General features: G+C 40.7%; 1 protein-coding gene across 1 annotated transcript in view; it reads right to left on the bottom strand.

The window, feature by feature from the left end:
* Positions 1–26506, bottom strand: part of ENTREP1 (endosomal transmembrane epsin interactor 1) — a 76684-nt gene that overhangs the window by 18028 nt on the left and 32150 nt on the right. The window contains exons 3-4 of the mRNA XM_024996163.2: positions 14586–14696; positions 1409–1537 (exon numbers count right to left, since the gene is read on the bottom strand). Coding sequence (XP_024851931.1) covers positions 1409–1537; positions 14586–14696 — 240 coding nt within the window. The remainder of the gene's footprint in view (positions 1–1408; positions 1538–14585; positions 14697–26506) is intronic.

Raw genomic sequence — 26506 nt, 5'->3', positions numbered from 1 at the left:
AACTTTCAAAGATTAATAACAACATTATCCTAGGAGGCTGATACTAATGTGAAAATGCATGTTAAAGGACTTACACAGTGTTTGGCTCATGCTAGGTGCCCAAACAAACGCTGGCTGTTAATAAGACTGTCACATAACAGTGTGTACTTCTTAATTTTAAACCCCTATCTTAGAAGCTTCTTGTCCCGGGTAGACATGATATTACCATATTTCTTTTTGCATCAGAATCCTGTCTGGAAACGTCTCTTCCCGGAAGGTACTGAATTTTCCTTCTAAAGTTGGTGTCTCCAGTGACAGAGTCCCAACCTCCATGCTCCCGCAGCCTCCCACCAGGACAACATGCTCCTTCATTGGTGGCCACAGATTCTATTTCAGGCACCAGTGGCAGAGCTGCCCCAGGGAACCAACTAGGATAACACAGGGAGCAGGCCAGCCCGAGTGTAAACAGGGCTCGTCTCCTCTAAACACATGCCTCAAAATAGCAGCAAAGCCAATTCTGTTGCTACAGTCCTGGCTTCTTAGTGGGGCTTTCCCCAAGCAAAGTCCTGGCTCAGAAAGTTTGGGGGTGACTCAGTTACCAAAAATCCAGAAGCCAAAGAAAGAAGGCCATTTTTACAGCCTCCATAAACTCCGAGAGCTGGCAGCTTCTCTCTCTTTGCTTAGAGATTCCTCTTCTCCATGAAAAATAAACCCAAAACTAAGATTTAAAGGAAGCCATCAGGGAGGGACCATCCAAAAACTAGTATCTCAGGGTTTACCAACTGATCTTGTCACTCAATGGACTAACAGACCTTAAGTCAGGACATTATTTTTATCCATTTCTCCAGTATTTTTTTCAGCTGGTTTCATTTGTTTTTCATATCTTTGGCTTAGTATAGTTGCAGCCTATTAAACAAGAGGTAGTGTCTTGAATTTCTCCTTCATTTTTTGGCCAATACATCTCCTTAGCCTAAGCGTCTTACAACAGCAACACTCAGTAGCCCACAAGATTCATTTAGGTCAACAAAGGAGCATCAGAACAGTGACAGATGGGCATGCACTTCAGAGGTTCTGCTAAAACTATGTCATGTATGTGTAGCCACATCGTGGGATGTATGTGTATGTGTAAATTTATACACATACACATAGACATGTGTATGTATTTAGGCTCCTTTACCTTTTTTACTAACTTATAATTCTGAACACAAATAAGCCATCTATTCATAACTTAAGAGGCAACAATAAACAACCTGTGGTCCCTTTTGCTCTCAATTCTGTCTCTGGGTCACTGAAAAGGAGTCATTCATATCTGCTTTTAGCAGCATTATTTGAAGGAGGTTAACAGAATAGGGATATTTCAGGGAGCTTTGCCTTCCTCGGGGTCTCCGTGGTGTGTTTACTGGCTAGGAGTGGAATCCATTCCAGATACCTTGAGGAGAAGGTGAACAGCACTACAAGGCTGAACCGGGAAGAGTTTCAAGGCATTTTCTTTGTCTGTGCATTTGGCTGGTTGAAGTTCTTCACAACAGAAGCAAATCTTGCCTTCACCTAAGTCCACCTTAAGGGGAAAAGGCAGAAGAGTAATTTAAGTATTAAGTAAAAATACACGGGCCACACCATGGAGCAGCAATATCACAGAATGAGTTATGGCTGGGTTCAGGGTCAAGCAATATCTACAGCAGTCAGGATAGGTTAGGCATGTTGTGGTTAAGAACCAGCCCCCAAATTTCAGTGGCTTCATCAACCAAGGTTATTTCTTGACTGTGCTATATGTCCATTGCAGGTCAGCAGAGGGCTCTGCTCTTCATATTGCTGTGGGGTCCAAGGATGATGGAGCATCCACTATCTGAGGACTGAGGATCGCTATGCTAGAGACATGAAGAGCACCTGATGAATTGTACACTGGTATTTATTGAAGCAGGGTTACAAGGTAAAAGGCAAGATTCTCAGTGAAATTTGAATTCAGGTAAACAGATCATTCCTTAGAGTCAGTACGTCCCAAATATTGCACAAGTTAAGTTTACAGTAAAAAAAAAAAAAAAAAAACTATTAGCTGTTTATTTGAAATTCAAATTTAGTTGGGTGCCTTTAGATTTGCTACTTCTGGTCAGCCTACCTTAAATCTTCTTCTTAGGAAATGACACTCATTGCATGAACTCAGTTTCATTTCCAAAACAAATCACATGGTCCCACTTATCCAAGAGGGCAAGGAAGTTCAGTCTACTGTGTGCCTGGGATGAGCTCAGGGTCTGTGTGGTGAACAGTAGCCCTAAACCACGTAGGCTTAAATAGATCTCTTAGTTCACATCTTTAATATGTTCACAGATTCTTGCACAAGTTGTGTGATATCTGAAGTGATAACATCACTGATGAGTAATCTCATATATTTTTAGTGAGATGCTTTGCAAACTTTTGGTCACTTTTCCAAGTTTCTATTGAGTCAGGTTGGGAACATACATATCAGCTGAACTGGGCTAATAAGACCCATAATTTGGGAACAGAGTTTCATTTTTACCTACTCTGCAGCTTGAGCTGTTAAAGTTGGCTATATCATTTTGGCTAAAAAGAAAGGCCACACCTCTTTCATACTTGTTAAAATACAGAGGCAGTTTTGACTTCACTAGCTGCAAAATTTTTCAGGCATCTTTAAGAATGACTGAATGTCTACAATGTTTTAACTCAGTTCAGTTGCTCAGTCATGTCCAGCTTTTTGCGACCCCATGGACTGCAGCACGCCAGGCTTTCCTGTCTATCACCAACTCCTGGAGCTTGTTCAAACTCATTTCCATTGAGTCGGTGATGCCATCCAACCATCTCATCCTCTGTCATCCCCTTCTCCTTCCGCCATCAATCTTTCCCAGCATCAGGGTCTTTTCCAATGAGTCCATTCTTGGCATCAGGTGGTCAAAGTACTGGAGCTTCAGCTTCAGCATCAGTCCTTCCAATGAATATTCAGGACTGATTTCCTTTAGGATGGACGGGTTGGATCTCCTTGTAGTTCAAAGGACTCTCAAGAGTCTTCTCCAACACCACAGTTCAAAAGCATCAATTCTTTGGCACTCAGCTTTCTTTATAGTAAAATCATCACATCCATACATGCCTACTGGAAAAATCATAGCTTTGACTAGACAGACCTTTGTTGGCAAAGTAATGTCTCTGCTTTTTAGTTACTTAACAGAAAAAAAAAAGTCTTTTTTCTAATTAAGATTCTTACTGTCTAATCCTAGTGGCAAATTTCATGGTATTTTCCAAATTAGGAGGAAATTCGTGCTGTGTGCTAAGTCACATCAGCTGCGTTTGACTCTTTGCAACGCCATGGACTATAGCCTGCCAGGCTCCACTGCCCTTGGGATTCTTCAGGCAAGTATACTGGAGTGGGTTGCCATGCCCTCCTCCAGGATATATTCCCCACCCAGGGACAGAACCAGTTTCTCTTACATCTCCTGCACTGGCAGGCAGGCTCTTCACCACTAGTACCACTTGGGAAGCCCAAGGAGGAAACTTATTTCCTTCTAATGCAAGTTGACTAGGAAGCCAAGGGGAGAACTTTGTACGGCTGGATTACACGTTTTTTGGTTTGGGTTTGTTCTTCTTTTGAGCTGAAATGTGTGTACACACACAGAATTTACATACACGAATCATAAGCGCACCATTCAAGGAACTCTGGGTCATGCATATACCTCCGTAACCCAAACACTTAATAACATACAGAAGATCCTATCATCACAGAAAATCCTTCATGCCCCTTCCCCACTGATCCATGCCCACACCCTCCTAAAGGCAACCACTGCTTGGATATTTTTTATATCGAGATTAGTTTTGTCTCGGGAACTTCCCTGGTGGTCCAGTGGTTAAGACTGCACACTTTCACGACAGGGGGTGTGGGTTCAATCCCCGATCGGGGAACCAAATCCCCACATGCCGCAAGGTGCAGCAGAGAGAGAGAGAGAGTAGCTTTGCCTCTTCTAGAACTCCATGGGTCCTAGAACACTTTTTATTCCTTGTCCTTAAATCATATTGAAAGGGACGCCTTACTGTATTAAACACTGATGCGGATTTTGATATAACTTTTGCCTCTGATTAAAAAAATTACAACTAGAGTCACCTCCATGGACTCCAAAATGTATCAGTTCACAGACACTTGGTTTCTGCCTTTTCCTGGTTTATCCACAGAGATCATTACCTCAGCAATGTCCCCACACCTAGATCCACAACTCCACACACAAAGGCACAAAGCTGTTTGTATTTGAATTCTTCTTTCATTGTCTCACATTTTTGAAGGTATATCCTGCTGTTAATATCTGTAAGAGAGTCTTCCTTCTAAAGGAAAATTACTGTGGCCATTCACACAGGATTTCCCTAGGCAGGTGGGAACTATTCTTTCCCCTCAGGGATGGCTGACTTTCCCTTGGCCCTCTTCCACAGTTAATAATATCCTTACACCAGGCTAAATTCAGAAGGTAATGGGCTTCCTCCTTGAAAGTCTCTGGCTGAGAACTTCCTGTTTTAATACTAACAGCATTATTCAGTATAACAAAGCAGCAGCTAATACAGATTATTCATTCTTCTCACATCTCCATTCTGTTCATGTGCACAAGACCCACCCTCCCCAAGCAGGAACCAAACTCGTGTTTTTCAATGGGTCACAATGCAATTTCCATTAATTATAGCTGTGTAAGCCTCAAGATCGCTGAGGAAGGCTTTCTTATACCTTCTTGCTATTCTTTGGAACTCTTCATTCAGATGCTTATATCTTCCTTTTCTCCTTTGCTTCTCTCCTTTTCACAGCTATTTGTAAGGCCTCCTCAGACAGCCATTTTGCTTTTTTATATTTCTTTTCCATGTGGATGGTCTTGATCCCTGTCTCCTGTACAATGTCACAAACCTCCATTCGCAGTTCATCAGGCACTCTATCAGATCTAGTCCCTCAAATCTATTTCTCACTTCCACTGTATAATCATAAGGGATTTGATTTAGGTCATACCTGAATGGTCTAGTGGTTTTCCCTACTTTCTTCAATTTAAGTCTGAATTTGGGAATAAGGAGTTCATGATCTGAGCTACAGTCAGCTTCTGGTCTTGTTTTTGTTGACTGTATAGAGCTTCTCTATCTTTGGCTGCAAAGAATATAATCAATCTGATTTCGGTGTTGACCATCTGGTGATGTCCATGTGTAGAGTCTTCTCTTGTGTTGTTGGAAGAGGGTGTTTGCTATGACCAGTGCATTTTCTTGGCAAAACTCTATTAGTCTTTGCCCTGCTTCATTCCACAGAATGGGAAAGACTAGAGATCTCTTCAAGAAAATTAGAGATACCAAGGGAACATTTCATGCAAAGATGGGCTTGATAAAGTACAGAAATGGTATGGACCTAACAGAAGCAGAAGATATTAAGAAGAGGTGGCAAGAATACACAGAAGAACTGTACAAAAAAGATCTTCACAACCAAGATAGTCATGATGCTGTGATCACTCCCCTAGAGCCAGACATCCTGGAATGTGAAGTCAAGTGGGCCTTAGAAAGCATCACTACGAACAAAGCTAGTGGAGGTGATGGAATTCCAGTTGAGCTATTTCAAATCCTGAAAGATGATGCTGTGAAAGTGCTGCACTCAATATGCCAGCAAATTTGGAAAACTCAGCAGTGGCCACAGGACTGGAAAAGGTCAGTTTTCGTACCAATCCCAAAGAAAGGCAATGCGAAAGAATGCTCAAACTACTGCACAATTGCACTCATCTCACACGCTAGTAAAGTAATGCTCAAAATTCTCCAAGGCAGGCTTCAGCAATATGTGAACCGTGAACTTCCAGATGTTCAAGCTGGTTTTAGAAAAGGCAGAGGAACTAGAGATCAAATTGCCAACATCTGCTGGACCATCGAAAAAGCAAGAGAGTTCCAGAAAAAACATCTATTTCTGCTTTATTGACTATGCCAAAACCTTTGACTGTGTGGATCACAATAAACTGAAAATTCTTCAAGAGATGGGAATACCAGACCACCTGACCTGCCTCTTGAGAAACCTGTATGCAGGTCAGGAAGCAACAGTTAGAACTAGACATGGAACAACAGACTGGTTCCAAATAGGAAAAGGAGTACGTCAAGGCTGTATATTGTCACCCTGCTTATTTAACTTATATGCAGAGTACATCATGAGAAACGCTGGGCTGGAAGAAGCACAAGCTGGAATCAAGATTGCCAGGAGAAATATCAATAACCTCAGATATGCAGATGACACCACCCTTATGGCAGAAAGTGAAGAAGAACTAAAAGCCTCTTGATGAAAGTAAAGTGGAGAGTGAAAAAGTTGGCTTAATGTTCAACATTCAGAAAATGAAGATCATGGCATCCGGTCCCATCACTTCATGGGAAATAGATGGGGAAACAGTGGAAACAGTGTCAGACTTTATTTTTTTGGGCTCCAAAATCACTGCAGATGGTGACTTCAGCCATGAAATTAAAAGACGCTTACTCCTTGGAATAAAAGTTATGACCAACCTAGATAGCATATTCAAAAGCAGATATATTACTTTGCCAACAGAGGTTCGTCTAGTCGAGGCTATGGTTTTTCCAGTGGTCATGTATGGATGTGAGAGTTGGACTGTGAAGAAAGCTGAGTGCCAAAGAATTGATGCTTTTGAACTGTGGTGTTGGAGAAGACTCTTGAGAGTCCCTTGGACTGCAAGGAGATCCAAGCAGTCCATTCTGAAGATCAGCCCTGGGATTTCTTCGGAAGGAATGATGCTGAAGCTGAAACTCCAGTACTTTGGCCACCTCACGCAAAGAGTTGACTCATTGGAAAAGACTCTGATGCTGGGAGGGATTGGGGGCAGGAGGAGAAGGGGACGACAGAGGATGAGATGGCAGGAGGGCATCACTGACTCGATGGACGTGGGTCTGAGTAAACTCCGGGAGTTGGTAATGGACAGGGAGGCCTGGCGTGCTGCAGTTCATGGGGTTGCAAAGAGTCGGACACGATTGAGTGACTGAACTGAACTGAACTGAAGCCTCAATATCTTACCTAGTTTTACCTCCCTCAGGTAACATTAGGTGTCATCTTACAAAGTACTCCCTTCCTACATGAGTCCATTCTTGACCCAAGGCTTTATAATACGAGGGAAACCAGTCCTGTGTGGGCTGTACACACACTTGCGTAATTCACACAACCGTGGACATCCAAATATATGGAAACCTCAACTATCTGAAACTTCCGGGGTGAGCCAGTTTGGATGGCAAAATTTTTCCAGATAAGTGAGAATTAATTCCTTTAAATAAGAGATGGTATCTGAAAGTTAATCATTATGCAAACAACAATGAATATCTATCACCTTGCCCAGTGAATACAGGAAAGCCCTTAGGCTCTGTACAAAATGGTTCTAAGCAACCATGCATTTTGTGTTTCTTGTTCTTCTTGTTTCTAATCCTTCTCCTGCCTTCTTAATCCCATCTCTGCCCAATATTTCTGAAAATCTATTCGAACTTCTCTTTCATCTCTTAAGAATCTCCCCATTCTTAAATGTAAACCATCCATCTTTCAGACTTTCTGTAAGTCTGTGAATACCTTTGACAGCAACAATCATATGTGATGCCTCTTCTTAATCGGATGACATCTAACTATCCTAAAATGGACTGGTGCAACGCTTTGTACCTTAACTGTGGACATAATGTGACTTTTAACTTTGCTGATTGTTCTGTTTTTGCTGTTTGTTGCCTGCATCTGTAACTGTGTGACTGGATTTGTTTCTAGCCACATGAAGGCTTTTAAGTTATAAATGGTTGCTCAAACTCCTGCCACTGCAGCAGCTTCCTCCAGCTACTATTTGGGGCCCCTGGATCAGAGACCCTCAATATGAGGGTTAGGAGAATATGTTGCCTCAACAATTTAGGGATGATGTACCTTTCCCTAGGCAACATAGTTCTCCTAAAAGAAAAGGGGGGAATGAGAGGGTAACAAGTAGGAAGGCTTGGGGTCTCCAAACGGAGGAAAGAGGCTGCAAGTGTCAGACATCTTTTCTCTCTCTCTTAAGCGCCAGGAGGAAACAAACTGCAAGTGTCTATTTCTGGCTTCCCTGACAGCTCAGTTGGTAAAGAATTCCCCTGCCATGCAGGAGACCCCGGTTTGATTCCTGGGTTGGGAAGATCCCCTGGAGAAGGGATAGGCTATGCACCCCAGTATTCTTGGGCTTCCCTTATGGCTCAGCTGGTAAAGAATCCACCCACAAAGCGGGAGACCTGGCTTCAATCCCCAGGTTGGGAAGATCCCCTGGAGAATGGATAGGCTACCCACTCCAGTATTCTGGCCTGGAGAATTCCACGGACTTAAGTCCACGGGGCTGCAAAGAGTCGGACACGACTGAGCAACTTTAAATGTAAAAATAGAAGATCTTCTTCCTCCCATCATCCATCAGTACTACAGTTCTCTACCCTAGCCACATATTAAAATTTTCTGTAAAGTTTTCCCCAAAATGATGTACCACCTCTATCAATCTGGAAACTGCAACTTAAAGTAACAATGAGATTTAGATCCAATCCCATCAGACTGGTAAAAATTAGAGTAGCATGTTGTAGGTGGAGGGTTACTGGTGGAAAAGTAAGTTAAAGCCGTTTAATAAAGGAACTGTCCACACATTTTAAATTAAATATACTTATTCCCCATATACTTCAGAAAAACATTTAGCAGTTCTTACAAAGTTAGACATGCATCCACCACACAGCCCAACAATTCTACACCTGTGTGTTTACTCAAGAGAAATGAAAACAGGTCAACCAAGAAAAACTACACAAAAATTTTCACAACAGCTTTGTTCATAATACCCCCAAACTGGAAACAACCCAATTATCAGGAGAACTGATAAAACAAGTTATGGTATTTTTATAGCATGAAATATTGCCCTGGTTAAAAAAAATAAAGAGCACCTCCTAGAGTAATGGAAATAAAAGTAAAAATAAACAAATGGGACCTAATTACATTTAAAAGCTTTTCCATAACAAATGAAACTATAAGCAAGGTGACAGCCTTCAGAAAGGGAGAAAATAATAGCAAACGAAGCAACTGACAAAGAATTAACCTCAAAAATATACAAGTAGCTCCTGCAGCTCAATTCCAGGAAAATAAACGACCCAATCTAAAAATGGGCCAAAGAACTAAAGAGACATTTCTCCAAAGAAGACATACAGATGGCTAACAAACACATGAAAAGATGTTTAATATCACTCATTATCAGAGAAATGCAAATCAAAACCACAGTGAGGTACCATCTCATGCCAGTCAGAATAGCTGCTATCAAAAAGTCTATAAACAATAAATGCTGGAGCGGGTGCGGAGAAAAAGGAACCCTCTTGCTCTGTTGGTGGGAATGCAAACTAGTACAGCCATTATGGAGAAAAGTGTGGAGATTCCTTAATAAAACTGGAAATAGAACTGCCATATGACCCAGCAATCCCACTGCTGGGCATACACACTGAGGAAACCAGAAGGGAAAGAGACACATGTACCCCAATGTTCATTGCGGCACTGTTTACAATAGCCAGGACATGGAAGCAACCTAGATGTCCATTGGCAGATGAGTGGATAAGAAAGCTGTGGTACATATACACAATGGAGTATTATTCAGCCATTAAAAAGAATACATTTGAATCAGTTCTAATGAGGTGGATGAAACTGGAGCCTATTATACAGAGTGAAGTAAATCAGAAAGAAAAACACCAATACAGTATACTAATGCATACATATGGAATTTAGAAAGATGGTAACAATGACCCTATGTTTGAGACAGCAAAAGAGACACAGATGTAAAGAACAGTCTTTTGGACTCCGGGAGAAGGCGAGGGTGGGATGATTTGAGAGAATAGGATTGAAACATGTATATTATCATATGTGAAACAGATCACCAGTCAGGTTCAATGCATGAGACAGGATGCTCAGGGCTGGTGCACTGGGATGACCCTGAGGGATGGGATGGGGAGGGAGGTGGGAGGGGGGCTCAGGATGGGGAACACATGTGCACCTGTGGCTGATTCATGTCAATGTATGGCTAAAACCACTACAGTATTATAAGGTAATTAGCCTCCAGTTAAAATAAATTAATTTTTGAAAAAAAGCAAACAACTGATATGACCCCCAAAACATGGATGAATCTCAAAAACATAATGCTGAGCTAGACAGGTCAGACACAAAAAGCTACATACCACATGACTCCACTTGTGTGAAGTTCAAGAACAGGCAAAACTAATCTATGGTGAACGAAACTGGAACAGTGGTTGCCTATGAGAAAGTTGAAATTGGCTGAAAGGAGGCAGCAAAGAACTCTTTAAAGTAATGACAACGCTCCCTTTCTTGTCTGAACAGGAGTGTATTTGTCATGATGAATATACACACTGGTCAAAACTTGATGAACTGTGCACTTGAGACCTGGTCATTTAACTGTTGGCAAATTTTATCTTAATTAAAAAAAAAAAAAGAATAAAATCATCAAATGGCTGAATGAGCTATAAAAAGATGAGACAAACAGAAGAACAATCCCTGTCCTGGGAGACTAGCCCACTTAGGTCAACAGCTCCTGTGGGGATATGCAGAGTGGTATTCATAGCAGCATTGCTTTTATCAGCCAAAACCCAAACCACAACAGACAATAAGAAAACAGAGAACTGAGCTGCTCAAAGGGGGAAAAAAGATGTTAGAGCTGTACCTCATGTAATTTTAAGTCAGAAAAACAATATACAGATAAGTGGATACAACAGATTCCATGTTTGAAAAATCAGTCATGGCAAACCTAGACAGCATATTAAAAAGCAGAGACATTACTTTGCCAACAAAGGTCCAAATAGTCAAAGCTATGACTTTTCCAGTAGTCATGTATGGATGTGAGAGTTGGACCATAAAGAAGGATGAGCACTGAAGAATTGACACTTTTGAACTGTGGTGCTGGAGAAGACTCTTAAGAGTCCCTTGGACTGCAAGGAGATCCAACCAGTCTATCCTAAAGGAAATCAATCTTGAATATTCATTGGAAGGACCGATGCTGAAGGTGAAGCTCCAATACTTGAGCCACCTGAAGCAAAGAGCTGACTCACTGGAAAAAAACCCTGATGCTGAGAACGATTGAAGGCAGGAGAAGAAGGGGACGACAGAGGACGAGACTGGTGGATGGCATCACTGACTCAATGGACATGAGTTTGAGCAAGCTCCAGGAGATAGTGAAGGACAGGGAAGCCTGGCGTGCTAGAGTCCATGGGGTCACAAAGAGTTGGACATGACTGAACATCTGAACAACAACAAAGCCCCACCCAGACACATCTATGCAAGGTTACATAAGCGTGAAAACATGAAAGGAAACCCCCAGCTTATTACTGTGGATTTGGAATGACATGTGGGTGGTGAGGCAAAGAGGGAAGGAAAACATCTCTTCCTCAGAAAGACCCCACTTGTCAAACAGGCTCTCTAATGAAAACCAACTACAATATGGTCCTGTTGATGAATTTTTATTCATAAAGACACACACACAAAAAGCGTCAAATGATTAACTATGATATCCCAGAATATTGAGATTTCAAATGATTTTTAAGTTCCATCCCACACTTTTATGGATTGTTCAATTTTTACAATCATATAATCAGAAACAATCTCAGAGTTGGTTTTGTGGTAGTGGGAAATTTTTTTAATTAAAAATAAATTTAAAAGCTTTAAAAAAAATACTGATGTCCAGGCCCCCACTTCAGGGCAACTGAGAATATCTGAGTATAGGGCCCAAGCTTAGATATTCTTTTTAAAAAGTTCCCCAGGTGATTCTAACAGCAGTCAAGGTAAAGAACCACAGAATTTCTCAGAAAAGTCAACCGTATGGACCTTTACACCTTGCAGTTTGGCTTCTGCTTGTCCCAGAGCCCCCAGTGATCTACCACTTGGGCTAACTTCTGACCACTGCACTTGGAATCCTCTCCTCTCCTGGCTTCAACTCACTCCTTTACTTATTATCGTTCAGGGCCCATCTCAAATGCCGATGTTCCAGGTATTTTCCCACCTTCCCAAGGGTCCAAGACCTTCTTCTTTTGCATCCCCAGAACACCATGTCTCACTCTGATGGCTTCATGCAGTCTCCCTGGCTTTGCATGTGGGCGTTTATTCATCCCCTCCACATACACTGATCGAGCACTTGGCGCAGTGACCCCACTCCCCGTGCTATGTGATAAACTTCTAGGTCAGAAATGATGCCTGACTTTTCTTTCTAGTCTCTGCAGTCTCTAGTATGGTGTTTTGCATAGAATAGATGCTACTCTTTTGTTGAATTACCTTTCAGTGTATTATGACTTTTCACTTCTCTGCTGTGTCTGTTCTCTTTGTCCCTTCCAATTTTCTGTGTGATTAGTGACAGGGAAATCGAGCCTTGTTTAAAATTTTTTTCTGGGAACTCTGTGTATATAAAGAAGTGTGCGAGGAGGTGCTGTTGAAAACTCCCCAGAAGATGGAGAGCCAGACACTGTCCTCGGGGAGATTCCAGAACAGGACAAGAGAAAAGACAAGTGTATGAACACCTTTAGCTCAGAAAAACAAAAGGAGAAATGTTTCAGAGATGGACAGACAGGAATTCTGGAAGATTATCTTCTCTGGGGATCAGGGACTACTTCCTTTAAAAGATAATCGTTGAATGAGGCATTAAAAGGCCGATCCTATTTGGATGAACAGAGAAGTAAAGGACAGGGAGTGGTCAGGGGAGAGAGGCATTGCCAGGAACAGCAAAGTAGGGCAAGAACCTAGGTGGCTTGTGGGCTTGGGCTTGATTACAGTGGGAGAGAGGGACAAGGGCAAGTCATAGAGGGCCTTAAACATCAGGAAGTACTGTGAGCCTGTGCTTCCAAAACTTAAGGTTATTAAGCAACAAAATGACAAAAACTTTTTTAAAACTGTGAAGGACTGTTAAGAGCAACAAGTTTTTACTAAGTCCCTGAGGAATCTTCCCATCTGGGGAGATCATGAGCTTCCTGAACGGATTCCATCATAGTGTTGTAAGAGACATGGTGGCCTTCTTCACTTGCATCCTGCTGGTTTTGACTGGGTGAGAACGCCATGGAACCAAATTCCAAATAGATGAGGTTTACTATAACTCATAGAGAGTCCACTTTTGGGGAGGGGGGGACATGTCGTGAGACATGCTGAATCTTAGTTTCCTGACCGGTGCCCCCCTCATTGGGAGCATGGAGTCTTAACCACTGGATGGTCAGGGAATTCCCAGGAGTCCACTTCTTTTGCTTTTTGCCACAGGGAGATATTTGTGATGGAAAAGTCCTCTTAAAAAGTTCAGAGATGGCCAGAAATTTTACTTCTGGGCACATACTCCAGAGAATTGACCCATTTCCATGACAGCATTGTTTACAACAGCCAAAAGGTAGAAAGAATGCTAGTGTCCTCCAATGGGTGAAGGGTGAACACAACGTGACCTCTGCATACAGTGAAATATTTATCATTCAGCCTTAAAAAGAAAGGAAATATTGACACATACTACAACATGCGGATGTATTGAGGGTGTTATACTAAGTGAAATAAACACTAAAAGACAAATACTGGGTGATCCCACTTATATCAGACAACCAGAGCAGTCAAATCCGTAGCATCGTAAAGTAGAAGAGTGGTTGGCAGAGGCCAGAGGGAAGAGGGAATGGAGAGTAGCAGTTTAAAATATATAGTGTTGGATTTCCCTGGTGGTCAAGAACCTGCCTGCCATGCAAGGGACATGGGTTTGATCCCTAGTCCGGGAAGACTCTACATGCAGTGGGCAACTGCGCCCATGCACCGCAAGAGAAGCCACCACAATGAGAAGCCCACGCACTGCAAGCGGAGAGGAGCCCCCACCCTCTGCAACTGGAGAAAGCCAGTACGCAGCAATGAGACCCAGTGCAGCCATAAATAAATAAATAATTTTTTAAATAAAATAAAATGTATAATGTCAGCTTTGCAGGATGGAAAGAGTTCTGAGGATTAGCTGCACAATGAGGTGAATGTATTCAACACCAGTGAATGGTTAAGATGGTATATTTTATGCTATGTATATTTTACCACAATTAGAAAAAAAAATGGGATAGTACAGGTTCACAACCTCTTATCTATGATTCTGAAATCCTCAAAGCTCTGGACACCAAAAATTTTTATTACAGTCTGCTGTCTCCCAACTCCACTGAGGTATTAAAGAATAAACAGTCTATGTGTCACATTTATCTTCTAAAAACTAGAAAAACTCTGAACGCTGAAAGGCCTCCAGAAGTTTCAGATAAAGGACTGCTAACCTGAATTCTGATAATATCCATCTTTCCTCTTTAGACAAGAGCAGATAGATCCTGACCGTGGACAACTGATCCATCTATTCACTGACTAATGATGCATTATATTCTGTGGTTTGGGGGTTCTACTGGCTGGTCCCTGCTTTAGAAAAACTAATCAACAATCTGAGTAAAATAATTAGCAGTTAGTTCTTTATTTTGTTTTCGCACTTTCTTTTACCAACTTCAGGTCTCACTTTAGGACACTGCGTGGTCCTGTGTCCAGCCACACACTGGCACCCAAGAATGCTGGGCAGGCCACGGTTGGCACAGGCACAAAGTGATGTTTCAGGACAGCTTACCAGATCACACCTGGGCACACTGGACACAAACTGAGCACCCTGGCAGCCGAGAATAAATCCGGCTAAATTCAGGAGGACACACACCACAGACAGCAGCACAAAGAGATTCACCTGAAACAGCAAGAAAAGAGGCAGTTAGAGAAGAGATGACGGCTAAATTCAGAGACAGATTTCTTTCTAAGTAAAAAGACTCATTCTTTTCCTAAAGGAAAAAAAAAGTCAGAATCATGTTTTTAATGGACAAACTTCCCCCCCCACTTTTTAGAATGCTTTAAATTGTGCTAAGGAATGCCACTGACCCTCAAGTCTTCTCAATTTCAAGTCCCTATTTTTCTTCCTCTTTGCAAATAATAGAATCCTGACTTTTAGCTGTACATGACATTAAGCCATGGCTATTTCCTCCTTGAGCCACTGTTATTTCTTCCAAATTTTATAGAATCATGGTAATTGGATAAATGGAGAATTCTAGAACATACGTGGAATCCAGGAAAATCAAGGAGTTCAGAGCCATTACCAGCCAGAAATCATAGTATATGTGTAAAAATAAAACAAAGGTGAGTCTTTTTTTCAGTTCCAAACACCATTGGTACTAAAGAAAAGGCATGCAATGATCTTCCAAGTACTCATCTCCAAAGTTAAATATTACAAATACTATGCTAAATGATTAAGAATTGACAGAAATCAATCAAGAAGTCAGTATTTACTTAGCACAAATTAGAAACTACAAAGGATTTTTCAACCTGATTTTTCAAACATATTTGCAGAAGACTGAAAACCTGAAAGATTTTCAATCTTTTGCAAATATGAAAGATTAAAACTAATGATTATCAGTTTTAGAACCAAGCACCATTTCAGGAAGTCAATATGTCAGGACTGGCTGGTAAATGAGTTAACATGTGAAGTCTAGAGAAAGCTCTTTCCTTATTACTGGTATTTCAAGAAGCTTGAAAATATCTCCCAGACCCAACTAATGAGTCAATATTCAATATTACATGATGTCCCTTTTCTTAAGAGGAATTCTTCTTTCCTCTCCAAGAGGAGTTTAAGAACTGTAAACAACTGAGTCTAAGAATCCAGACCCTTCCTGAACCTGACTGAAGACTCTTTCTTGACCGATGAACAAGGAGACTTGTTTTTCACCAAGTCTGGCTTCTGCTTCTCTCCTTTTTTGTTAATTGGTTAAAGGATTATGCGCCCTGTCACCAAATCTTGGGGAAAATGCTGGAAGTGGCCTCTGTGTTGCCATTTCCCAGGCTAGCTTCCTCTCTGTCTGTAAACTTGACTTGCACTGTGTTCCCATGCAAGAGCCCCCTTTTTACTGTCATCCCTGATCATGCCTAAGCTTTTTGGGAAATGAGAATTCATAATTAGCAAAAGACAGGACATGGGTTTCTTCCATGTCCTGGCAGTTGCTACTCAAAGAGACCTAATACATCTGGAATCTTCTCACTGAACAACACAATTATTGTTATTATGGGAAATCTTGAACTTGTCTTTGGAAATTTTCTTTTAATGAATATCAGATGACTTGAAAAGAAAAGATAGCTATAATCCTTATACCCACCAGCCCACCACTAATCTTCATAACTGAAAATTAGCAGCATCAGATTTAGAATGGGTGAGAGTCTATTACCCAACACTGGACCTCAAATCTCTTCATTAGAATCTTAAATCCAGCTCATCAAAAGACATCAGTAAGAAATCAATGGGCAAGCCACCGACTGGGAGAAAACATTTCATGCCTATATTGAATAAAGAAGCTATGTCTAGAATATACAAATAACTCCCCAACTCAATAATAAAAAGACAAATAACTCAATTTAAAAAATCAGGCAAAAGACTTGAACAGAAATGTCACAAAACAAGATATATGAATAGCCAAGAAGCAGATGAAAAAGTGCTCAACAGCAACAGTCATCACTGAATGCAAATTAAAACCACAGAGGGATTACCTCACCCTAACTAGAATGGTTAAAATTAAAGACTGACAAGAGCAAGTGTTGGTGAGGATAAGGAGCATGTGGACTCTCAAACACTGCTTGGCCAAGTATAAAATAGTACCAACACTTTAGAAAACTATATGGAAAGAGGAGGGGGAGTAACTTTCCAGTGAACCCAACAAACAGTAAATTAATGAGGTGACCAAGGTTAATATTACTGATAAGTGATATTGACACCCAACATTCTTGACATTTCTGATAAAGATGGCACTTTACTCTGTGATCTTCCTCACCCAAATTCATAAAAACTTCAGTCGATTCATGAGAAAACATCAGATAATCCCAATTGAAATACATTCTAAAAAATACCTGACCAGTATTCTGCAAAACAGTCAAGGTCCTCAAAACTTGAAAGTTTGAGAAATTGTTACAGTCAGGAGGATCCCAAGGAGATATGACACTTAAATGTAATGTGGTGTCCTGGGATGGAATCATAGACAGAAAAAGGACAGAGGGCAAAAACTAAGGAACTCTGAAGAGTATAGACTTTAGTTAACAATATATCAATGGATTTCCCTGGTGGCTGAGACGGTAAAGAATCTACCTGCAATGCAGGAGACCAGGGTTCGATCCCTGGGTTGGAAAGATTTCCTGGAGAGGGAAATGGCAACCCACTCTAATATTCTTGCCTGGAGAATTCCATGGACAGAGGAGCCTTGAGGGCTACAGTGCACAGGGTTGCAAAGAGTTGGACACTACTAAGCACCTAGCACTTGCACTTTTCACTTTCAGTATATCAATACTGGTTCATTAATGGTGCCAAATGTACCATACCAATGTCAGATATCAATAATAGAGGAAACTGGGTATGGGGTATAAGGACCACTCTGTGCTATCTATGCAATATTTCTATAAAACTGTGCTTACACAGTCGTGTCTGACTCTCTGAGGCCCCATGGACTATAGCCTACCAGGACCCTCTTTCCATGGAATTTTCCAGGCAAGAATACTGGAATGAGCTGCCATTTCCTACTCCAGGGGATCTTCCCAACCCAAGGATTGAACACTCGTCTCCTGCATCTCATCCATTGGCAGGTGGATTCTTTACCATTAGTGCCACCTGGGAAACACTTCCGTAAAACTAAAACTATTCTAAAATAAAAAACATACAGATGGCTAATAAATATGTGAAAATATGCTCAACATCACTCATCATTAGAGAAATGCAAATCAAAACCACAATGAGGTATCATCTCGCACTGGTCAGAATGGCCATCGTCAAAAAGTTTAAAAGTCTACAAACAGTAAATGCTGGAGAGGGTGTGAAGAAAAAGGAAACCTCTTACACTGCTGGTGGGAATGCAAACTGGTATAGCTGCTATGGAGAACAGTGTGGAGATTCCTTAAAAAACTGGGAATAGAAATGCAATATGACACAGCTTTAAAAAGTTGGCTTAAAAATTCAACATTCAAAAAATTAAGATCATGGCATCTGGTTCCATCACTTCATGGCAAATAGATGCGGAAAGAATGGAAACAGTGACAGACTTTATTTTCTTGGGCTCCAAAATCACTGCGAATGCTGACTGCAACCATGAAATTAAAAGACACTTAGTTCTTGGAAGAAAAGCTATGATCAATCTAGACAGCATATTAAAAAGCAGAAACATGACTTTTCCAACAAAGGTCCATATAGTGAAAGCTATGGTTTTTCCAATAGTCATGTATGGATGTGAGAGCTGGACTATAAAGAAGGCTGAGCAAAATTGATGCTTTTGAACTGTAGTGTTGGAGAAAACTCTTGAGAGTCTCTTGCACTGCAAGGAGATCAAACCAGTCCACCCTAAAGGAAATCAATCCTGAATATTCATTGAAAGGACCAATGCTGAAGCTGATGCTCCAATACTTTGGCTACCTGATTCAGGAAATCAATCCTGAATATTCATTGGAAGGACTGATGCTGAAGCTGAAGCTCCAATACTGTGGCTACCTGAAGTGAATACTTTACCAACTGATTAGAAAAGACCCTGATGCTAGGAAAGACTGAAGGCAGGAGGAGAAGGGGATGACAATGGACAAAATGGTTGGATGGCATCACTGACTCAATGGACATGAGTTTGAGCAAGCTCCAGGACATGGTGAAGGACAGGAAAGTCTGGCATGCTGCAGTCCATGGCATCACAAAGAGTCGGACATGACTGAGCAACTGAACAACAAAGAAGATGGTAACGACAATCCTACATGCAGGGCGACAAAGGAGACACAGATGTAAAGAACAGACTTTTGGACTCAGTGGGAGAAGGTGAGGGTGGGATGATTTGAGAGAATAGCACTGAAACATGTACATCACCATATGTAAAATGATAATCAGTACAAATTCAATGCATGAAGCAGGACACCCAGAGTCAGTGCTCTGGGACAACCCAGAGGGAAGGGAGGTGGGAGGAGGGTTCAGGATGGGGGGACACATGTATACACACAGCTGATTCATGTTGATGTATGGCAAAAATCATCACAATATTGAAAAGTAATTATCCTCCAATTAAAATGAATAAATTTTTTATCTGCAAAAAATCCGAATATATACCTACAATTTCAATGCTAGGAATGGACCAAAGAAATAAATGCAATTGCCCACAAAAGGACTTACAAAAGGACGTTTACTTTAGCATTATTCAAACTGGGCCAAAAATGAAAAGATGAAAAGAGCTCTAATAATCAACAACAGAAGAATATATAAACAAATTGTGGTACTTTTAAATGATGGAATACCTCCAGCAGTAAAAAGTAACAAACTGGTGATACACAAAACAACATGCAGTTCAAAGACATTACATTGAGTAAAACAGGCCAGATACTGTATGATTCCACTTACATGAAGTTCAAGAACAGACAAACAATCATGGTGAGAGAAATCAGAAGAGCAGTTGCCCTCCCAGAGGAGGTGTGATGTGAGGGGACTGATTAAGAAGATATAAGGCAACTTTCTGGAGTGATAAAAATGTTTTCTCTCTTGTTTTGGATATTGGCTACATGGTGTATCCAACTGTCAAAGCTTAGCTAATTGAATACTTATGATCTGGGGTTTATATAAATTATACTTAATATATATTTTTTTAAATAAGGAAGAAAATTCTGAGTCCAGCTGTCAAGACAGCAGGGTGAGATCATATAATGTCAGAACAATAAAGATGAGAGAAAGCCCCAGGGATGCACTGCCTAATGGGTTGGCTTCTCTTCTACAGTGGAGGGGCTGCTAGTGAGAAGTCAAAGTCACAGCACCAGAATGGCCACCTGCAAACCTCAGAATAAAGACCTGCCCCAAGGCACACAGGCTGTGTACAAAATTGCCATGCACTCTTTCCCAACTTTATTCCTGATACGGATTTTTTATTACTGTTATTATAACTCTGGCCAAACATTGGCCAAATGGTCACCTAATCACTCTAGTGTAGATCACTGTAGCATATATCAGACATGGTGGCTATTAGGATACCAAGCAATGTCTTTCAGAGATTAAATCAGGCTCAACTTTATGAAATATTGGAGTTATACGGGACTCAGGATTTAAATGGACCTTCAGAATGGACTCATCTGGCTTTTACCTAGTTATAATGGTATAACTTCCAAGACTCAAACATCCACCCCATCTATCACCAGATGCAGTCTTCTCAAACAGAAGACAGTAAAAAATCAGCTACTAGTAAAGAACATCATAGTCAAAAGCCCATTCAGCTATACCTTGAAAGCAGAATTTCTTATACTGGTATTTTCTTCTATTGTCAACAATTTTTGCCTTTAAAAAATCATTGCATGTGATCTGGATTTCTCTTTGTGGAAGGCACCTGAATTTTTCATCAGGACACTTGGTTCAAATTCAGGCTTTCCCCTTGCTTGCCATGATACCTTAGACAATCTCTATCTCTACAAGACTTGGTTTTCTCATCTGTTAGAAAGGTCTATTGTCCTACTGGGAGAAAATACATGCAAATGATACAACCGACAGGTGCTTAATTTTCAAAATAAACAAGTAGCTCATACAACTCAATGACAACAAAAAACCCTATTGAAAAGTGGGCAGAAGATCTAAACTGACATTTTTCCAAATAAGACATACAGATGGCCAACATGCACATGAAAAGATGCTTAACATCACTGATTATTAGAGAAATGCAAATCAAAACTACGATGAGGTATCATCTCACACCAGTCAGAATAACCATTATCAAAGTCTACAAACCACAAATCCTGGAGAGGCTGTGGAGAAAAGGGAATCCTCCTACAGTGTTGGTAGGAATGTAAATTGGTGCAGCCACTATGGAAAACAGCAGGGAGGTTTTTCAAAAAATAGAGTTACCATAAGATCCAGCAATCGCACTTGCGGCATATTCTGAACAGAATTCTAACTTGAAAAAATACATGCATCTCTGTGCTAATAGCAGCACTATTTACAATATGCAAGACATGGAAACAACTTAAATGTCCATCTACAGATGAACGGATAAAGACAATGTGGTAGATATATACAATTGAATACTGCTCAGTCACAAAAAAGAAAGAAATAACATCATCTGCAATAACATAGATGGACCTAGAGATTATCATGCTAAGTGAAGTGTGAGAGAGACAAATATCATGATAGTACTTATACATGGAATCTAAAATATGACAAAAATGAATTTACCTATGAAACAGAAACAGACTCACAGACATAAAGAACAGACTGTGGTTGCCAAGCAGAAGAGAGGGTAAAGGAGAGATGGACTGGGAATTTGGGATTAGCAGGTGCAAACCATTATATATAGAAAAAATAAACAATAAGATTCTACTGTATAACACAGGGAACTATATTCAATATCCCATGATAAACCATAATGGAAAAGAATATGAAAAATAATGTACTTATATGTATAATTAAACCACTTTGCTCTATACCAGAAATTAACACAACACTGTAAATCAACTATACATCAATATAATACGTTTTAAAAAAAAGATCTATCATCCCAGGTACTTCCCAAGATTAATGAGGAAATAACACAAAATGTTGTACATGAAAATCTTTTATATGCTGCAAAATACTAGGCAACCAATTTTACTACTGCTAACAATGGGCATTTTGCCTTTGTGGGGAAGACTTTTTATTATAAAATGAATTTCACAAAATGTGTTTCACTGATTTCCAGTAGCAGCAACTTGTTCTTACACTTGTGATGCATAACTGCCCCCCTGCCCCGAATTTATGGCAGCTGGAAAGGATAGTCAGTTACTACAGTCCACCTGTAATAATCTGTAGGTATATTATTTCCAAAACTCTTGCATAAATTCTCTCTGTAGCCTGCTTTAGGAACTCACTCCACCATGCTGACCATTGACACATGTGTGTGAGGTGTCTCCTATTGGCCCCTCCAGATCCTCTCTCTGCTCCCCATACTTCTCCCCTCTCGGGGAGACTGATCTGCAGACTGTATCAATGGGGCTCCTCTGCCCTCTGGTGTCTGGTTTGGTTCAGTCAGTGGGTGCCCTGGAAGAAGACCCAAGGGAGAGAGGAGGATGAGGTTGGAGTAATTATTCTCGTGGTTCCTTCTCTGCAGCTTCAGGTTGGCTGTGTCCCTCATGAAAAGCCACAGATCTTCTCAAGGGCTCCTCAGTACATGATCCCAAATTCTAGACTCTGACTACCTTCCCCTGTCAGGACTACACCCTGCACAGATCTTTGTGAACTGGCCCTTAATGAACTTCTTGTCAGGTTATCATTATAGCATTTTACCAAGACCTTCTCTATAAAATTTTTCCATACATTTAACCTAAATTTTCCCTGCTCTTTAAGCCTATCTCCTATTGTTCTCACTTCAAACTGAATATTACTTGCTCAACGAAGTGAACCTCATGGGTTACAGTCCCTGAATTCTACTGAAGCCAATTCCTCACTGTGATTTACCAACATGTGTGTGTGCATGCATGCTAAGTCACTTCAGTTGTGTCCGACTCTGTGCGACCCTATGGACTGTAGCCCATCAGGCTCCTCTCAGGCTCCTCTGTTCATGCAAATTCTCCAGGCAGGAATACTGGAGTGGGTTGCCATGCCTTCCTCCAGGGGTTCTTCTCAACTCAGGCACCAAACTCGCATCTCTTTCAACTCCTGCATTGGCAAGTGGGTTCTTTACCACTAACGCTACCTGGGCAGTTGGGATTTACCAACAAGAAACACAAAAGCCCAGCGTTCACAGAGAAAAGTCTTTCTAGAATTTATATTTTAGCCATTAAAGACTGAGGGACCCAAGAAGTAGAGAGTTTGCCTCATTGCATCCTTGGCTTTCAAGAGAAAAATGCAAAATCCAAGATCCAAAGAGGTGGTCCTTTCACAAGGACTGGCAATATGAGTTAAGCCTTTTACGGTTTCAGTTTCACTGTTACTAACTTGAATCATATGTATCTTCTGATACTTATATACCAGGTAGCTTGCCACAAAAGGTATGTTTGTCTTTTCTTTTCTATTTTTTGGCCACCCCACACAGTATGTGGGATCTTAAATTTCCCCTCCAGGGATGGAACCTATCCCCCTGTAATATAAGTGTGGAGTCTTAACCACTGGACCTCCCAGGGAAATCCTTGGAGGTATGTTCTTCAATTGAGTATCTGGAATTCACCATAACACTGATCTCTTGCAAATGTGTCCCCAGTCCATTCCAGGTCTCAATTAAGTGACCCAATAAAAGAATCAGTATGGGGAAGCCATCCAATAAGAAACATCACCTGTAATTTGCTTATTGCAACCTGCTGAAAGTTCTTCATAATTTCCATCACATTGTTGTTGTTCAGTCGCTCAGCCGAGTCCAACTCTTTGTGACCCATGGACTGCAGCACACCAAGCTTCCCTGTCCTTCGCCATCTCCCAGAGTTTGTTCAAACTCATGTCCATTGAGTCAGTGATGCTATTCAACCATCTCATCCTCTGTTGTCCACTTCTCCTCCTGCCGTCAATCGCTCCCATCATCAGGGTCTTTTCCAATGAGTCAGTTCTTTGCATCAGGTGGCCAAAGTATTGGAGCTTCAGCTTCAGCATCAGTCCTTCCAGTGAATATTCAGGGTAGAAATCTTTAGAATTGACTGGTTTGATTTCCTTGCTGTCCAAGGGACTCTCAAGAGTCTTCTCCAACACCACAATTCTAAAGCATCTATTCTTCATCACTCAGCTTTCTTTATGGTCCAACTCTCACATCTTTTATGACTACTGATTATACAGACCTTTGTTGGCAAAATAATGCTTCTTCTTTTCAATACACTGTCTAGGTTTGTTATAACTTTTCTCACATAACATCATTAAATAATTATGGCTATCACAGCTTGGTATTGTTGAGTCCTTTTTGATACAATATTTCTATCTCTAAATAGACTGACCTTTCCCTGTTGCATAAGGAGTTTTATTTTGCTTCTTAGTTCCCTACTGCTCTAAACTTAAGATTCACCTGAAAATAAACTATGTATCTTTAAATGAATAGTTTCACTAATTGTGTGAAGGTAGAGTAGCTTAAATGAATAGGTTTAAAATAGTGAATTGAACATAAGCATTTAGTTCTACTAAGTCCTGAAAACCCATTAAATTGACAATAAAGGAAATATTTTCAATGCAGAAATTCATAAAGACCAAGAGGAAAAAATTTGGAAGTTAGAAAGCCAGTGTGCAAGCATGAATTGACTCAGGGCTCCTAAGAAAACTGAATCCTACAACCGCAATGACAAAAGCCCAAACAGAAGAATTTATTCCTCAGTCGCCACATGTTCAAAAATGGGTAGCAGCAGATACCTCTGGATGTAACAGTGAGGCTAAAGATTGAACTGGCTGAGAGTCTAAGAAGCAATTAGAAAATGGTACCACCACTATGGGAAACTAGTAGCAGTTTTGAATGAAGTTAAGTATCTATATCCTATGACTCAGCAATTCACCTTTAGGTGCATTAATGTATACATTAATGGGTTATTATGAACCCATTGCTATGATCTTTCTTGTGCATGTCTTTTTGTGGGCATATGCCCACAAATACTGGAAAACAACCCAAATGTCCAAGAATAGGAGAGTAGAGGAACAATTTGTAGTACCCTCTTAAATGAAATAAAACCCATTGCTATGGTTTGAATGTCTGTGTTCCCCCAAGCTCATAAATCGAAATCCTAGCCCCATAGTGATGGTATTAGGTGGGGGTCTTTGGGAGGCAATTAGGTCATGATGGGCAAGCATAAATTTACTCAGTGGTCCTGAGAAAACTGAATCTTACAACAGCGATGAGGAAAGCCAAAACAACAGAATTTATTTCTCATGAATGAGATTAGTGAATTTGTGTATGTATTTTTTGATTTAAATATCAAAGGCTCACCAAATTATTTCCATTAGAAACTTCTCAAAAAGGTTTAATTCAAAAAATACTACCACTGCCTCAGAATCCTTTTCTTTCACACTCTCTTTCATCTTTTAATTTCCCAAGAAAACATCACTGGTACCCATTTAGTCATGATGCCTTATTTTTCTCAGATGATGCTGTTGAAAATAAATGAAAATCAGAATACACTTCTCTCCAGTGGGGTACAAAAACATAGGTCATCTCAAATATGATGAATTTTTTGAATGAATGAACAAATCAATCAATGAATAAATGAAAGAAAATTGATTCTTATGATAAACACTATTTGGAGGTATCATGCATCCTTATCAATATTGTGGAACATACACAGACAGGCCCTGAAAGGCAGTCACCAGATTGACCATCACTGCTTGCATGAAAATGGCTACTGCTATTTCTCCTGGTGGGAACTCACCACTTCCTGTGGAGCAAAGATGGGAAGGGCTGGGACTCCTTTCCCATCATGTCATAGGAATGAGTCGGGGTAGTGAGTGAGTGGGTGGAAGAACTAAGTACCCAGTGCATAGAATTCAGGTTACATTTTCCCACTGAAACAAGAACATTATGTGATCTGGCTGGGAATGTGACTGACATTCTATGTTCTCAGAGACAAGAAGTCCCAGCTCCAAACTACTGATCAGGCAGTGGTTAACGGGACAGATGTCATAGGACCTAGGACAATGAACAAAAACACTTATTTGACTCTTAACATTCACAATTTTAATTCAGTTTGGAGAAGCATTTTAATACACAGATGTAGAATCAAGGGGCCCTTATAGGGCCAAGTTATCTAAATACAATACACTGACACCAGGGGGAAAAAAAGGAAGACACCAAACTAAAATCTTTCTGAACTAGCTTAGTAAAATGACTCTTCTGATAGACTGTTCAGCACCATGGCAACCAACAAAACATAATAAATCACAGTGACTCACAAAGCCCGGCCTCTGGCTGCTTTAACTCTGTTTCAGGAGCTAGCACACGCACTGACTTGGTTTGTAATGCGCCTTTAATCAACTCAGATCCCAAGAGAACCTGCTCCCGGGCTTCACTCCCTTGACATCTTTTAAACTTCTTCCAGAAGCCTGGCAGATATATTACCAACGTCCAGGCTGGTGCTCCCTGCCAACAAGCCAAACACAGGCCCGTTGCTGTGAACAGAAACAGCTGTCTCTCTTTCCTCTCAGAGATGTTTAAGTGTCAGATTTGTTCATGTTATGGTTGTCCCAGACTCTCTTTTCATAAAATATCTAAAATATAATTACATTTATTTTGAATTACTTTTTTAACAGGAGTGAAAGCCTTCTTCCTCTCCCAACCAGTGAAAGACACAACTTTTCATTAGTTTGGAACAGTCTTGAGGTGAGCAAAAAATAATTACAACTGAGACATGCAAATTCCTGATAAAAATAAACAAATTTCAGGACTTCCCTGGTAGTCCAGTGGTTAAGACTCTGCACTGCCCATGCAGGGGGCTGGGGTTCAATCCCTGGTTGGGAAACTAAGATTTCTCATGTTGTGTGCCATGGCCAAAGGATAAATAAATAAATACACAGGCAATACAGTATTTTGGTCATCTGAT

Source organism: Bos taurus, chromosome 8 (assembly GCF_002263795.3).
Source record: "Bos taurus isolate L1 Dominette 01449 registration number 42190680 breed Hereford chromosome 8, ARS-UCD2.0, whole genome shotgun sequence".
NCBI classification, from domain to species: domain Eukaryota; kingdom Metazoa; phylum Chordata; class Mammalia; order Artiodactyla; family Bovidae; genus Bos; species Bos taurus.
Note: the sequence above shows the minus strand (reverse complement) of the source record. Positions and strands in the feature narration are given on the sequence as shown.